Source organism: Accipiter gentilis, chromosome 16 (assembly GCF_929443795.1).
Source record: "Accipiter gentilis chromosome 16, bAccGen1.1, whole genome shotgun sequence".
NCBI classification, from domain to species: domain Eukaryota; kingdom Metazoa; phylum Chordata; class Aves; order Accipitriformes; family Accipitridae; genus Astur; species Astur gentilis.
This window is the reverse complement of record NC_064895.1, coordinates 29,150,764-29,167,092: the sequence shown is the minus strand read 5'-3', so window position 1 is coordinate 29,167,092 and position 16,329 is coordinate 29,150,764. Positions and strand designations below refer to the sequence as shown.

Sequence of the window (16,329 nt, the reverse complement as noted above, 5' to 3'; positions counted from 1 at the left end):
GAAAAGTTTGTTTCATGTTAATTTTGCATATTCATTTTGCTAGTCTTTAAATTCCTGAAGGAAAACACTCAAAATACTAGAGAAGTTTATCAGCAGCACATCGCTGCAGACCTTGATATGTCTTTCTTACTAAACTATTACAACAGTGCAAATTAACAGAAAACCGTATAGTTCTGGTTGCTACTTAACAGACCAATCTATACGCTTATTTTAGGCTGTTCAATAATGCCTCATATGTAGACTTTGAATGTCAAATAAAAAAAGTGGATTTGCCTGCTAACGTCCAGAGTGAACAGTGTAAAGGACCTTGTAACTCGCCCTCCAAGACGCAGGAAGCCTTTACACCTCCTCCCTTCCCCAACAGCCTCAAAAACCCCAAATGCACATGCCAAAGGGAACTTTTCCAAAAGTGTCTAACAAGTGAATTCTCATGATCTCCAGCTTCAGTAACAAAACATTAAACCCACCGCATTGAACCCAGAAACAAACTGCTCTTGAGTTGCAAAGCAACCGTTATGGTAGAGACAAATTAACTGACAGGAGCCTTTAGTCCACAGACGCGAAGCTGTCTTCAATGAGTTATTTACCGAAACTATGGACCTCAGTGTCATAAATACCCAAATTCTCTACATGGTATAGGAAACTGCTGCTGCCAGACAAGGACAGAACATGCCTGCCTCCCATCCCATCCCTCCCACGGTCTCTTTTTACCCCTGGACTGTCAGGATCTACAGGTTGCCTTCTAACACTCTGTTGGATAGTTGCTCCTTCCAAGTTTGCACAGAACTTACCGCAAGGAGATCATAGACTGCAACAGTCCCTGGCCCTGCTATAATACAACTCAATAATAAGAAGAGACATTTAACATTTGGGAGAGGCCTTGGGCATCAGCAGCATGACCTTGGAGCGTGGTTTTGACTCCTGAACACAGTATCTATCTGAACACCAAGACAAATCTCTCCAGATTGTGCTCACTGCACCGAGCAGTCCCATCTGCTTAGTCTTGCAGGTGCTCCAAGTGAGTCTCCATTTATTACGCAGTTTTGGAGGAACCCAGGAGAATACCTCAATCAATTTGCTGTGAAGTTTCACCTTCACTTTTACCAAGCACAGAACTCCGGTCTTTATGTTTCTGGAAGGGTCAGCTTTCCCCTAGGGCTAGGTACAGGAAATATAGCATTTTTCATTGTCTTAAGTACACAATTTCTGCAACACAGATCCCTGTAAAGCATGTCTTCTACCCTGAAAAACATTGAGATCAGCAACTCCGTAATGTTTTTGATAATCTAATCCTCCTTCATCAGACCTCTCCTTTCCATAAGAAGCATCAATACAACCATGTGCTCTCTCCCACCCCGCTCAGCCCTGCAAAAGCTTCTCTCATTTATGTTCACAGCAAAACCATTATGCTTTTCCAGTATGCTTTTTTTATTGAAAAATCGCAAACCCCCAAAACAACCCCCCCAAAACCACACAAAACCAACAACTAAGTCCTCAAAAACTTAATTTGGACATCATGGTTTATCCACCCTGATGACAAGCATTCAGTTGCTGATGACGATTTGACGCTCTCTCTGCCTAAATGCCTGGCAAATTTTAACTCTCTCTCCAAGACATCCCTTTATTCCTGTGCTCCTTTCCATTTGCCTGTATGTTCCCAGCCATATGCTCATTATTGACTTCAGCAGCAAGGGGCCTTAGTGGAAGAGCCCCAGCAAACAACTTGTGAATGCTGGCATGAAAAACCACCACTTCAATAGACAGAGCGGCTGTATGAGCCTACGCAACGCACAGTTGTTAAGCACAGAAATGATCTTTTAGTTCAGGTAAAAAAAGGGTCTCAACTGTACCTTTATATTTAGCAGAGGCTTTTTCTGAATGGGACGCTATTTTAAAGGTAGTGATTGTTATTATGGTAACTTTTATGGCTGGCATGCTGGAGGAAAACGTGTGTGCAGACAAAATACTAATTCAGAAAGACAAAGGAAGCAATCCAAGATCCATAATAAATGCAGTTTTTCCACACAGCCTTGCAATTTATCATGTCCATACTAATGGTAGAGCAGTATGTACTGTTCCTAGGCAGTACAATGCAATGTAGCAAAGATCACGCTGCTACTGAAACCGCCATCCTCTGCATTTTCTAGTTTAAATTGTGTCACCCTATCCACATTATGCACGGATCCCCAAATGACGCAGAAGATACGGGACCAGTTTTACCTGTACTATTCAACTGATTCAGCTATTCTGCTCCTGCACAGTGGCACACCCAGGGCTGCAGCTTTAACTTCTACTTTTTTCCTATGTCGCACATACCCAGAGAGAAGTCCAACCTGCTTTATAGGAAACGTACCCAGAGCTGCAGCAAACACACCCAGCAAGCCAGTAAAAGGTACTTCCACACAGACGCTGGAGAGGGAGAGAAGCTTTGCGCACACAATTCAACCATCTGCAGAAGTGGGTACACACTGGGGCTTTATGTAGATATTTTATCCGCAGAAATTTGCACGCAATTATCTGTGAAAACTGTTTCTAAAAATAGCCTGTTCCTTACTACCATGATTCTCATTAACATAAAAATTACCACAGCGCTGGCCATAGTTCATGAAATTATAATTGTTTCCGAAGTGAAGAGCTTTTTAGTTCCAACAGTTACTAAGACTACAAGAGAAGCTCTAGTAACTGAAGGACCGATCATTAAATACCACCTAATCTGTTTCAGCAAGCGTGCCCATGAAAAAAAGAAAAAGACAAATTTTCAGAGGTAATGCTGGCTACCTGCCAATAATAGTGTTTCAATGAGATGTTTGGTAGGAATTGAAAGGAAAATAATTTACCCCATTAAACATTTCAGAGCTATATTTAAAACCACAGGTAATTGTCCTCCCAAAAGAATAATTAAAAAAAATATATCAATGTAGATCAGCAATTTAACTGTCCTTTATTACAGTTATTAAAAGCTCCTGATAGAGGTGCAATATATTTCATTATGAACTTCATCTCCTTAATAAAAATGAGAGCCCTCAGGAAAAGTCTCTCCTTATTTACAGCTAAAGGCGATACAATAGTATTTAAAGTTTTACAATAACATCAAATACATCGCAATGAGAAAGAACACTCATATAACCCACTGCATTACTTGACCATTATTTTTCTCTCCTGTGTTCAGCACACCCAAGAAGGCTGTAGCCCTCTGCATAACTTACACTTGGATCACAGATGCATCACGCATTTCACTAAAATTAGTCTATTTCTAGGAAATGCTTATTTTGCAATTCCTTCAGAAAAAAACCCAGCCTGACACATGACTGTAAGAAAAGGAATTTTCACCAGACTAAAATCATTCAATGATTACATTTTATTTAAAGAACGCAAGATTGGCTCTGCTGAATTGAACCAAAAATCTCTTCAGTCTGATACTTGTCTCCTGTAATGACCAGTAAATGGACCAGCCTATGCTTTTACCTTCATTTCATTAATACGAGACTTTAGATGGACAGAATGAAGCCACAGGACCTCCTCATGGATCTCGTCAAGGAAAAAGAGCTTCTCGGCAACTGCAGGCCTATCTGATGTTTCTGGGCAGCATCCACCAACTCCCACATGCCTTCCGAGCTGGAGGGTTCTGCCAGCAACTTGCTATGACACTTCCCCTGACACTTCCCACACTTGAAATTTCTAATCTTCTGGCTCTCCTGCCTGTTTCCTTTCCTTTTTTCTGCTCCCCAGATTTATTTCATCTATGAGGGGTCTTCAAAGTTGTTTGAGATGGGCTTACAGCCATCCCTCCCAGAGGACCAAGAAGAACAGCGACAGTAAATCATGCTTAGGCAAAGACCATAAAAATAAAATAAAGGCAAACATAGCAATATCGTCTCCATTAATGAATATGTTACTAGCTTAATAATATTTATTCTAGAGTAGATAAAGTTTGTTGATTATGCTATTGCCACTCAGTGGCTCTGCAGAAACAGAATGAGGAATTAGTAACAGCATCCTGGGAATTCTTTAGCCTCCTAAAGTTTTTGCTTAAATCCCAAGTTCTGCTTGGTAGCCCTGTTGGCAAGTGTGATTCATGAATCCTCCCAACCATTTACCCCTAGAGTCACCTCATCTCTCTCGTGCTACAACAGCAAAGCTGAGTGTTTATCGCGTTCCGCAGAATGAGGTGTCTGCTCTGGTAACAATTCCATTATTCCCGCTGAGTCCTTGATTTATTCTAGCTATTATTCTAATTATTTTCTCCGACCACCTGCTACGTGAGGCACTGTGAATCAGTCTTATCTGTTAAGCTTGCATTTGCCAACGAGAAGTAGCAGTGTGTGCGCGCGTGTGTGTACATATAAACTACCTGACACTACTGGCACAACCACATGGGTGGTGGGAGGAAGCAGAGCATACTCCCTCCCTGCAGCGTTTTCCCATATGTGGAATGGGGTGGAAAGACCTGAAGTAGAAAGGAAATCCTCTGAGGCTATAAAAAGAATCAATAATAAGGGAAGAAGAGAGGCATGATGGGGGAAGGAGAGAAGCACAATATAACTGGGACACAGGACTCGTATATCCACTCTGTTTAAAAAAAGTAACTGTAATAATCTTCATGATGAAGGCAGGCAAAAAGCCAGTTGCCTGCCACTTACTGTAAAAAAGAATATATACATGTAACAAAAGATCTAACATAATCCTACCAGTAAATTAAAGATTTGCATACTTCTTAATAAACTCCCCAGGAAAACGGTTGCTATACACACACACACAGACACACAACTTTGAAAACCTGGATACGGTTGCAAAAGAGTAACTGATGGGCATCCTAGCTGCTGGACAGAAGAAGCAGGAAACACTTCCAAATCAATAGGTCATAAGGGACAGAAGCAATGTTACTCTTGAAACTATAATTACCTGTTCAATTTGAAGAAGCACCCAGTATTTTTAGTACGCAGTCAGCACAATCAGCAAGTTATTACCTTCCCAGGAGAAGCCCCTGTATTTAATATATCAACTGGTAATGAAGGCAAGGTGCTTAGAACTCCTTCTAAAGTCAACTCAGCTCCTTTTTGTCCTGCCTTTCCCTGGTCTGAAAAGCACATGGCTAGAAAGGAGGTTACCATCACAACAAATCAAGTTGGTTTTTTCCAAACTTACCTAGAAATACCACAAAATAAAAAAATCTGTAAGGATCCTTGATAAGCCGCAGGTATCTGTCCCAAAAAGTCATAGGTATCTTCTAAGAAGATTATACATTTTAGGAGAATACTGCATAAAAGAGCACTACTGCTGCTCGTGAACAACTTAGTACTGTTGCAAGAACACAACAGATGCTCTCCACTTGGTTCCTCTCTTCACTCTCACATTATTTTTTGTCATAGAACTGTCTAAATATTTACCAGCATGGACTAACATTTATACGGCACAACACAGAAATTAGTTGTTTTAATAACTCAAAACCATGATATAAAATGTTAGGTAGGAAATAGAGAATGTACTATCTAGCTGAATCCCTGAAAAAGAAGGAATTACTCTCTGCTGAATACTTCTGTTATGTTCAGTAGTACAAGGCTCTGGGGAAGGCGGGGGGAATGGTTGTTTTTACCCTCTATTCTCTCCTATTTAAGACAAAGGATCTTTTAAAAATAAATTATAAAGCATTTAAGATAGTATGAGAAAGGCAGAGGAGAAGGGAAAAGGAAGAGAATAGTGGTCTCGTTTACCATTCCGTCTTGAAACATGTCACAGTGATCCACAACCTCTCCACTCTCATTCCCTGCAGCTCCATTTTCTGAAACGCACAGCGACCACATAGCCAGGCATCAACTCTACAGCTGCCTCTTTCACACAGGTCTTTTTTCGTGTGCTGTCTGGTCTCAGATCGTGGTGGGGACCCTATGCACCTAACACAGGCATTTTTGATTCGTTCTTCTCTCCTTTCCCATACTTTCTTCTCTTTAAAACAAGACACACATAATTCTTCTCCATGTTGATGTGATCTATCACCTCTTCCCCACCAGCCAGCCTCCCCAACTCCCATTTTTCTTCCTCACTCTGCAGCATTCACATTACTTCTTGAGGGCTTCATCCTCCACACTGATTACTCATCCTCCAACTCCTCATCAGTATGTTCACTGGCATCAAATCTTAATTTGATCTGTGAGTCCTGCTTCAAATTTCTGAACTCATTAACAGGGCTGTCACTTGAGTTGGTCTTCACCCCATCAAGCTCTCTGTATTCTTGAATTCCCCTTCTTAACCTATCATCTGGTTTTCTTATTCCCCTGGTTAGCATTTCTCTTTCCTGGCCCTCCAACCAGCCTTTTTGCCAATTCCAGCCCTTCAGCAAAAAAAATTATCTGATTTTATCTTAACCCTTCCTTTTCTAAATTGAAAAATTTCTTAATTCTCTTTGGACCTCATTAACATCTGCTCTTACTTTTCCCATTCTTCCCCATCACGACATGCAAATTCCTTCCTGCCATGTCCCAAGGCTGGCCCACCGTCAACATTGGTTTTCCCAGCTCCTAAAGTCAAGAGACTTCTCTGGCAGAAATAGTCTAAACCAGTTGACCTTCTCTGCTCTGTTTTCTCCTTCTCTTGCTTTTCTATCCTCAACTATTTTCCCAGCTTTCTTTTAGTCCCCTCTTTCACAATTCCAGCCTTTTCACATTGTTGTCTCCTCTTTCTGAAAACTTTGCCTTCTGCCTCTTCTACTTCTGCACAAATTGTCATAAATAAATTGACAAAATACAGCACGGCACAACCCTTCCCCTGACAAGCAGGGGAGCCTGCTGACCTGCAGAAACTGGAGGCAGTTCAGCATCACTTGAAGTTATACCTTTTAAAGTGAGTCCCCAAATCTCCTGCAATGAGACAGGAGCAACTCCAGATCCGACAGTGGAAAAGCCTTAGCCATTTATCATGAATAAGCAGCAAAGAGCAATAATCACTAAATACTTTCTATAGAAGCTCGTAATTCTGCATTAAATAATTCCTCCCTCTTCAGTTTTACATCTTGCAAATACCTTAGATTACTGTCTCCTCTTTGCTGGGTCTTACCCAAGGTTAGCTCTTTAAATCCTTTTGTCAGTATTGCTACTCTTCCACCACAAATTCTCTCCAGCCTAATAGTACTTCACTAATGACAGGCCCGTAGAGAACACAGAACTACAGCTGTGACTTCAAGAGATACTGAGTAAGGGACTCGGGTTCTGCTGTACCCTGCATCACAACTAATTCTATGAAAACACAGCTAATGTGATGTCCACCCTCCACCTCCTTCAGCATTATAAGAAAACAATCCAGGAGCAACAGAGTCTGGGGCAGGAATTTTGAGTTAACTTTCAGCTCTCTCACTGACTTCACCTCCAGTTTTGTGCACATTTTGTGCACAGACTTTTCCCCAGTCTCTCACTTTGTCACATGAACCTAGTATTTGCTGTGTACCATGACATTATGTTTATGAAGAGTTCAAGGAATTCTGCACAAAACCCCTTAGAAAACGTACCTATCACAGGTTTCGGATTTTCCTTCATGTACTGTACAACTGCATTTTCGATTGGTTCTTTCTAGACGTGCCTGTTTACAGCAGAGCAAGATAAACCTTTGCTTTCTGCCTGGACTTCTAATCAATATATTCCAATGCATTAATAGCTTTTTAGTGCCAGAAAGCACCTAGTCTGACCTTGCACAAAAATATGCCTGGGACTCCTGTGTCATGACTGCAATTTCTGCAGATTTCTAAAAGATGACCAATTTTGACTTAAAAAGAAAAAAATGTAATAATGAAAAAAAAATAATCTACCATGCTACCAGGTAATGTGGTTAATTCCCTACACTGTTTACCATTTGCTCTTTATTCCTCATTTCCACTTCTGTAGAAATAATTTTATATTTTCTTCCACATCATTGATAAAGATATTGAATAGCACTGAGCCAAGAACAGAGGTGCTATATAATACACCTATACACTCTACTTTGCAAATAATTACCTTCGACATAGTATGCTTTTAACTTTGAATCATGTACTATTCTAAATCCACGGAAAGAAAACCACCTTGGAAAAAAGTAAGAGCCCTAGTTAATACTGGAAGAGCTATATTCCACAGAGACCCGAGTGACTCAGTCTTTCATGAGGCAAGGATATAATTTTCTGGATGAAGTAGTTCAACAAATCTTTCTCACCCTCCACCTTCAAAAAATGAATTTTAAATTATTTGTCCTTAAGAAACAATTCTGGCCTGGATCATAACTAATAGCTGAGCTAAGAAAGAGAAGCAGCATGAGATGAAGAAGCTGGAATACCCTAGAAGCTCCCGGTTATTTTAAGGCATACTCACAACAAACTGGTCCATGTCCCTTTCAAGCCCCATGTTTGGTAGATCAGGCATCATGTGCGCCACTACTTTAAACCCGGCATCCTTGGCTAAGTGAAAAGACTCGCACACAGCCTTCACAGTGTGACCTCTGGGAAGAGAGGAAAGAGATTCAGGATCATACAGAAAAAGACATATTTTGATACATTTAATTGACATTCTCTAGGAAGCAAGAAGGGTTGAGTTTGGAACACGACTGCTAATAAAGTATAGTTTATACTAGGGGCTAAAAAGTAATGCAGTTTGCCACTTCTATAGCCGGTGAACCCCACCAAGGCTACGGCTAGTCAAATCACAGCCTGAGAAACTTTGGAAAGCTGCTGAAATCCGATTTGTAAAGCAATGACACAAGTTGATGCCACAGCACGAGGTAGGACACGCTGCACTGAAGACTCTGTATAATCAGAACGAAGCATAACCAGAAACAAAAACAACAGAAGAGCAAAAGGAGAAGGATGGGGGCTAAGTAAAACCAGCTAGCTAGACAATCATTCTGCAACATGCTTGCCAAACTCTCAAGTACTCCACTTAGAGAAACAAACTCTTGTCAACTTCCGAGAGGTGCCAAACCTCCAAAACATAGCCTGGATTAGGACTCTTGAAGGATTTCATGGTCTTCCCCACTGACATCAAACCGAACTAACTCAGGCTGGCTCTGCAGGAGATCAGGGAGAGTGGGAGCCCAAACAACGGCAGGAACAAAGATTGAATCTCAGTAACTCATTAGCCTCAAGCAAACTCCACTCTCCTCTCACCTCCATGGCTCAGGAGCCACCTTCTGCCTTCACAACAGCAATCGCTCACTACAACCAGCTACGAGGAGGTGCCCATCACCTCCATGCGAGCAGTCTTCCCACAAAGTCCTTGCTTTTGCTCTTCCCCAGCTGGGAAGGCTCTTCCACTACTAGCTGACATTTCTGGACATTTCTTTCCCTCAGCATCTGCCACCTTCTTCCCTCTCCAATCCCCGTTTTCTTCCCGTCACACTTTCATAACAGTTCACCCCATCTTTTGGAATACCTTGCCAAGAGATTAGCTCAGCAGTGACTCTTCTTCTCCTCCATAGTCCTTTGGATGAAAAATTAACACCATCAGGCATGTCTTCTGCCAAAACCTAACGTTAACCAAACCAAACAGCTCTTTCCCTTGGTATAAGGACCTCTTCCTTCCACCCTACTGGAAGATTCTGCCTCCGTTAAATCCCTACATGTAGTTTTATGACTCTAGTTTTATTTATGATTTTTTTTTCAGAAGTATTACGGTGTTTTTCTGAGATTGTTCAAGGACAGCATTACTCAAGACCTTGAGTAGCCTGAGGGGAGTAAATGGAGACTTGCTTCATAAATAAAAATTATTTTCTTATTAGAAGTAGAATTTGAGCTGCATCAATAACTTGATTATTTGATGCCTAGATCTGTTCTTGAATATTTTTCTGCCTCACAGCCACCAAAAGCACTCAAAAACCTCACTAATGACTTATGGAACATAATAGAAAGTAATTTCCAAACAGTTAGCCTAATTGGTTGTAATCTGACATTTTGCTACAAGCAAAATATTAAAAGTTTCAAGCCAAAACACATCCCCCACAAAACAGAAGAACAGAAGCAAAATGAGGTCATTTCAAAAGAAAGGGAAACTTGAATCACCCTTCTCTAAAAGTATATTCCAATTCATTGTTCTAAAAAGTTGGAGACAGATATCTGAGTGAACAGCCTGCATTCTCCCTGCTCTGAGACAGCCTGCAGCAAAGCCTTTTAGGAATTCTGCAAGCAGCTTTGAAAAGTGCCTTTAAAAATATAATTCTACACAGGATTACTTCTGAGTGAAATCAAGTCAGTAATATACTACTTCATTCTTCTTCTGATTCATCAGCAAGAAAGCAAGGGTTCATTAGCAAACGTACAAGCCAAAAGTGATGTACAGCTTTGAACAATTTATGGTACCAGCTCTGATGTGACAGACAAAACTGGAAGAAAACTGAAGATGACTGAAGTGATAGCTAAGTGAGGTTTTAAAGTTCCACCTCAGGATAGGACACCTTTAAAAGATTTGAGGTGAAAAAAAAGGTTTTAAAAGCTGAAGAGAAATCAATTGTTAAATTTACAATCTGTGTCAGAATTAACTGTAAATGAATACATCTAGCCTAAGAGCGAGATCTAGCTACATTCCTTAGTATGGATCTTTTCATTTGGAAAGCTCTGACATCTAGAGGAGGAAAGTACCACCAATAAATATTAGCTCTTAACTCTTGGACTACTAAATAACTGGCTTTTCCTGCCTACTGAAACCTGGAGCATGACCATTTCATAGCAGTGACATCCTGCACCATGCACCAGCAATACTATAGCTAAACCCACAGGGGGAAACTCATTTTGGATTCTTTCTTTAAGTCTCTAAAAAAAAAAATGTCCAACATTTTCAGTTTTGCACTACTGCCTTTAAGGTAGGTATTAACAAAAATGTGCTTTTATTGAACCATAATCTCTCTGTCATTACCTATGATTATGGTTATTAAACATCTTTGGTAGGTGACTGGAATACACAATAAGAATGAAAGCAAGTTGAATGAGTGTCAGAAGTGAAAAAACAAGAGAAAAATCACTTCTTTCAAAATCTCAACAGAATTATCAGACTTGCAATAAAAAAAAGATTGGCTTACTTGCCTGTAAGAGCTGAGATGAATGATATATTGCACACTTTCCTACGTAGGACAACTGTTCTTTTGGCCACAGGTCCAAGATGACAAGGAATAAGTCACAGGCCTCTTGCAAATATATTTTGCAATCCCTAGAGATACTGTATGCCTAGGATGACTGTGGTTAATCTATCAACAGGCGTTGTTTCTGGCTATGTCTCACCCTCTGTACTTGCCAGTGTCATCTCTCCTCTCCAATACTCAGCAGAAAAAGATATCTGGGGTAGAGAACATGCTGTTTGCTGGTAAAGTACCTCCAATAGATTATAATGCACTGTATCTACTCAAGGCTATAGATTATGAATTACATAGGATAAAAACTATGAGCTCTCCCTGGGCACAAGTTCCACTTCACAAAACTGCATTTATTTATAAAGCAATAAGAAAATAATAATTAAAAGAGGTGTACGATACAGGAATAGAATATGAGTTTAAAATTAACATCACAAATAACTCCATCTTCTCAAGCCATGGTCTACACAATACCACACAAAAAAAATAAAAAAATCCACGAAGCCACTGCAGTTTATTAGTTCTTCCTAACAGATGTATGGCCACACAAGCAAGTGAGCTAAATGTTTCAATATTCAATGTTAAATGGGTGTTCAAGCAAACAGGTCAAGACACACTACTCAGAGTATTCCAGAAAGCATACAGTGAGCAGCCACGCTCAGCTTCACACTGAAGCTTTATTCTCACCTGTTGGTGTCCCTGGCCACATCCTCGTACACGCTCTGCACTCCGATCTCCAGCCTCGTACAGCCGTAGGATAACATGTCGCTTAAATGCCGCTTCAGGCAGTAATCTGGTCTGGTCTCTATTGTTATCCCAACGCATTTTGTCAGGCTTCGTTCTGAATACCTGCAAAAAAAAGGTCCCCTATTAAAATTGTGAAGGTGTCACAGGGTAACATCAGAAGTTTCCAACACCTTCCAGGTGACAGTTTCTGTGTCCCTACCAGAATCACAATCCAGGTTAAAACCCTCAAATATCCCAGCAGCCAGGGTGCCCTCAACCTTATGGCAATGCACAGATGAAACAATACACAAATATGCACACTAATAAAAGTCTGCAGTTTGCTTTGTATGAAAAAGAACTGGGCTGTGGCAGCCTCGTGGGGCTTTTTTAAACAGTACCTGTTAGGAAGATGCTCCTAGACCAAACTAAGCCTTCAGTACTCATTGTCTGGAAACAAAGCCTGGGCAAAAGGGAAAGTCAGAGTAGGCAATGAGAATCCCGTTTAGTTTGGGGGATAAACCAAAGGCAGTCTGAGCACTTGCTCCCATTCCGACACTGATGATAACATAGGACCTCACATCAGGGAAAGTTTGGTACAGTCAGTATATTTTCGTTTGCTTCCCACAGCATACAGATAAATTGCAGGGATTGCAACAAGATCCAGCTGCATTCTCCCAAGAAAACATACAAGACTGTCCATGAAAAATTCCACAAATCACTTCCCTTTGTGAGCAAGCAGCATGCTCTCAACTTCATTGAAATCTAATGCTGAATTGAAATTCATTGTTACCCTTTTCCCCGCTCCTCTCCCATTTATCACTGCATGTCTAACAAAGGCTAATTATTCCAGCTAGTAGAAAAATCCACTACTGATGGCAAATGGTAAGTTACTGACCTACGAGAGAGTAAAACAAAAGAAAAAAGGAATCCAAAGCAGCCTTGAACCAAAGTTCACAAAAGGAAACAATCAATCAACATAATCTCCAACACTACCAGCAAGGATAATATTCCTTTCCATAAAGGAATCACTTCACTTGACCGTTTTTCCTGCAGAACATGGTGGTTGTATAACAGAGGACTGCAGCACAAGAGAAAAGATTTACAGCAGGAAGAAGGAAACTTCTTTCAAAACCATTTGAAACTGCAGAGATAATCTGGATAATTCCCAAACCAGGGTGTGGGCAGGATTAACAGCCACTGTTTGAGAAGAATATCGGTCTCTTTAATGGTCCCAAATGATGAAGGTGTCGGTATTAATATTAAATGTTGCTGAAAAGAGGACACCTTGAGTAAGAGAAAGATGTTATGCTGATACCTGAAAGAATACTGCACACCAAAATCACAAGGATGACTAACTTCAGCTATTAGGTGTTCTATAAAGATTCATCATCCGATTTCCAGCTCTGGATAGCTGGAAACTTCTGAATCAACGTAGAACTCCAGAGCCTGCCTCAGAGCATGATGGAGGTCCAGTTTGACCAAAAACCACACACGCACATCCCCCAGCCCCCTCCCCGCAAACAAAAAAAAAAAACCAGCAAAAAACCCCAAGTGGGTTCAGACTCACAAGCAAAAATATTAACTCCCTTCAAAGTGTTAAAGCCTAAGATACATAAAGACCAAGATATTTGGGGGATAGACTGCAATGGCTGTCAAAATAAGCATCTTACAATACCCCCCCCACCCCCCGCCAAAACCCATGTAAAACATTTCAGAGTTCGCGGCTCACTAATCTGACAGACTAACAGAACAATTGTTTATCACGTCAGGGAAAACATTGTGAACGTGTGATTCATTAACATCAGACTGAATAACACCCACTTTTGAAGATGTGATTTGCAAGAATTAAAGAGAAATTTTAGCTAAGGGGGAGGAGGGGGGGGAAGTCACCAGATAATTCACCCGTCATGCCAGAAGGTACATGCTCATATTAAGCACCTGCAATCAGGCTAGAAATACTGAAGGGAGACAAAAATAACTATATCCCCACTCCCCCAAGAAAATTTATGGCCAAGATATAAAATGCTGAATATAATGAACACCACTAGACCCTAAACTATAACATCTGCTAAGGGCACCTACAGGATTTCAGTATGGTGTAATGGCTAGTAAAATTGTCTTGCCCAACTCTATGCTGAAAAGAGAAGTGTGTCTTAATGATAACCAGAAAAGCAAAACAAAGATGAACCTAAAACAAGTAACAAAGATGGCATTTCCAAGGAAAGTCACAAACCTCATCAAATCACCATCTTCTGTAAGAAACAGATATTTTCAACCCATGCCACAAGTCCTCCAGCTCTCCCCAGCAGTCCCAAAGACTTGTGGTGAGCAAACAGAGTGCAGTCTCATACGCTACTTTCTCAACGTAAAATAAAAGCTTGAATCAAGTGGTCTGTATTTAATAAAGACTAGAGATTCCTTTCAACTAATTGGAAAAGAGAAAGAAGTGTGTGATAGTCAACCTTCCATGGAAAACAATTCTAGCAACACATCTCCCATTGGTTCCTGAATAAAGAAAGAGAAATTTGGCTACTCTTCTGTTTTTTCTCAACTTTCAAACTTTAAACACCATTTGGATATTTAACATTTTTCCTATTTGCAAAATGAGCAAGTTTATCTCATTTGAAACCTAATACTAAATCTAAGGACAAGTACAAATTGTAAGATTACAAGTTAATAAGCCAAACACAGAGTATCAGAAACAGACATGAATTAAAAGCCTTACTAGATCTAAATAAGCTGTCATTTTATGGAAGGAGTTATCAAAAAGTACCCATAAAAGCTGTACCGATTATTATTATGAAGCAAAAAGCTGCATAATAAAAATAAGTTAAAATTTTTTTAAAAAAATAAAATCTGTGTTTAACATTTAGTTTCAACATTTTCCTATGCATGTCCAGCACCTCCTTTGCTGACTGAGTCAATGGTGAGCTGTAAGAGAGAGCTTGGAAACCTGAAAAGGGCAGGGAATACTACCTAAAAGGTTATCTCCTAAACACTGGATTTGCATTAAGACAGACACTGATTTTTTTTTTTTTTTTTAAATCAAATTGGTAAGATATCTTATTTTAAAGCACAGTCAGGACCTGAGACAGATATTTACCAGCCAGCAGAAAAAAAGACAAACTGATGTACGCCGAAGAGTAACGCTTGTTTAAGCGGAGAAAGCTCTTGGATTTTTTTTTTTTATTTTTAAAGTAGTAACATCTTTGAAATCTGTTCCTGATTTGCAGATCAAGTCATAGATTACTCTTGTTTTTTATTACCATTATTAATCAGTGACTTATGTAACAACTTATAGTACATCGTCTATTTCAAGACTGACTCTGCTTCTTCTACATCTACTTTCAGTACCCAGGTTTCATCATAACTGCCCACTGGAAACATGGTTTCCCGCATTTCTAGCGGGTTGGGTAGGGACATTTTTGCCCTTGCAAATCCATGCTGAATCCCCCTGGCCACCTTCCCAACCACGGAAGCAGCTTCCACAAAGACATGCTCCACAGTGTTCTCAGGGACCAAGGTGAGGTTTATCAGCCTGTAGGTCTCCTCCTCACCCTCCTGAAGACAGACACGATATTTCCAGTCACTTGGGACCTCTTGGTTGTCACGACCGCTCTAATGTGAGATGGAGCTGCCTCGCCCATCCTCTTCCACAGAGACCTGCATGCCTCCAATTTGCCAGTGGTGCCCAATGCAATCCTCTACCATGGGTGCTACCTCTCACCCCAAATGATCACCTAGCAATGGTGGATCTTGCAGATAAAGACCAAGGCAAAGAAACACTGCAAACCTCAGTCTTTTCCTGTGTCCTTCATCACAGAGTTACCTGCCTCATTCAGCAGCAGACCCACATTTTCTTTTGTCTTCATTTGCTGACAACGTACCTATGGAAGTCCTTCTTGTTGCTCTGTAATCCCTTGGAGTTTCAAATCCAGCTGAACTTTCCTAATGTGCCCTCTGCCTGCCTGTATCCCTCCTAGGTATCCCATACCTCTTTTCATGTTCTGCACACAGTCCTTTTTTCATGTTTGAGCTCTATCAGGACTTCCCCAATAAACAGTTAAGCAAAGCTGGTGACCTGTCATGCCTGCTTGGTTTCCTGCACATCAGCATGCACTGTCTCTACAATTTGAAGAGGTTGTCCTGAAAGATCAGCTAAGCTTACCTGGGCTTATTCACCCTTCAGAGCATTCTCCCATGGGATCCTGCTTTTTGGTTCCCTGGAAAGGTTTGAGTCTGTTATCCTGAATTCTGATGTCTTGATTCTGCTACTCGCATCCCCTGGGATCTTAAGCTCTAACATCTCAGAGTCATTGCAGCCAAGACCACATCCCTCCCTCAACCAGGTCTCTGCTAGTAGCAGATCCAGGAAAGCACCTCTCCTAAGCACTGGATGAGCCTCCTATTTCAAAATATCATCATAATGTACTCCAGAAATCTCCAATTAGTTGTGTTCCACCATGTTGCCCTTCTAGCAGGTGTCAGCGTGTCAGACTAGATTCAAGGAGTTTTTTATATTATTCATTA

At 40.6% G+C, this 16,329-nt stretch overlaps 1 protein-coding gene across 3 annotated transcripts in view; it reads right to left on the bottom strand.

Moving 5' to 3' along the window:
• Positions 1-16,329, bottom strand: part of ELP3 (elongator acetyltransferase complex subunit 3) — an 88,992-nt gene that overhangs the window by 44,959 nt on the left and 27,704 nt on the right. For all 3 annotated transcript variants that reach the window (XR_007508382.1, XR_007508383.1, XM_049819317.1), the window contains exons 8-9: positions 11,761-11,922; positions 8,331-8,457 (exon numbers count right to left, since the gene is read on the bottom strand). Coding sequence is in view for 1 of the 3 variants with exons in the window: in XM_049819317.1 (XP_049675274.1) it covers positions 8,331-8,457; positions 11,761-11,922 (289 nt within the window). In the remaining 2 variants the exon portion in view is untranslated. The remainder of the gene's footprint in view (positions 1-8,330; positions 8,458-11,760; positions 11,923-16,329) is intronic.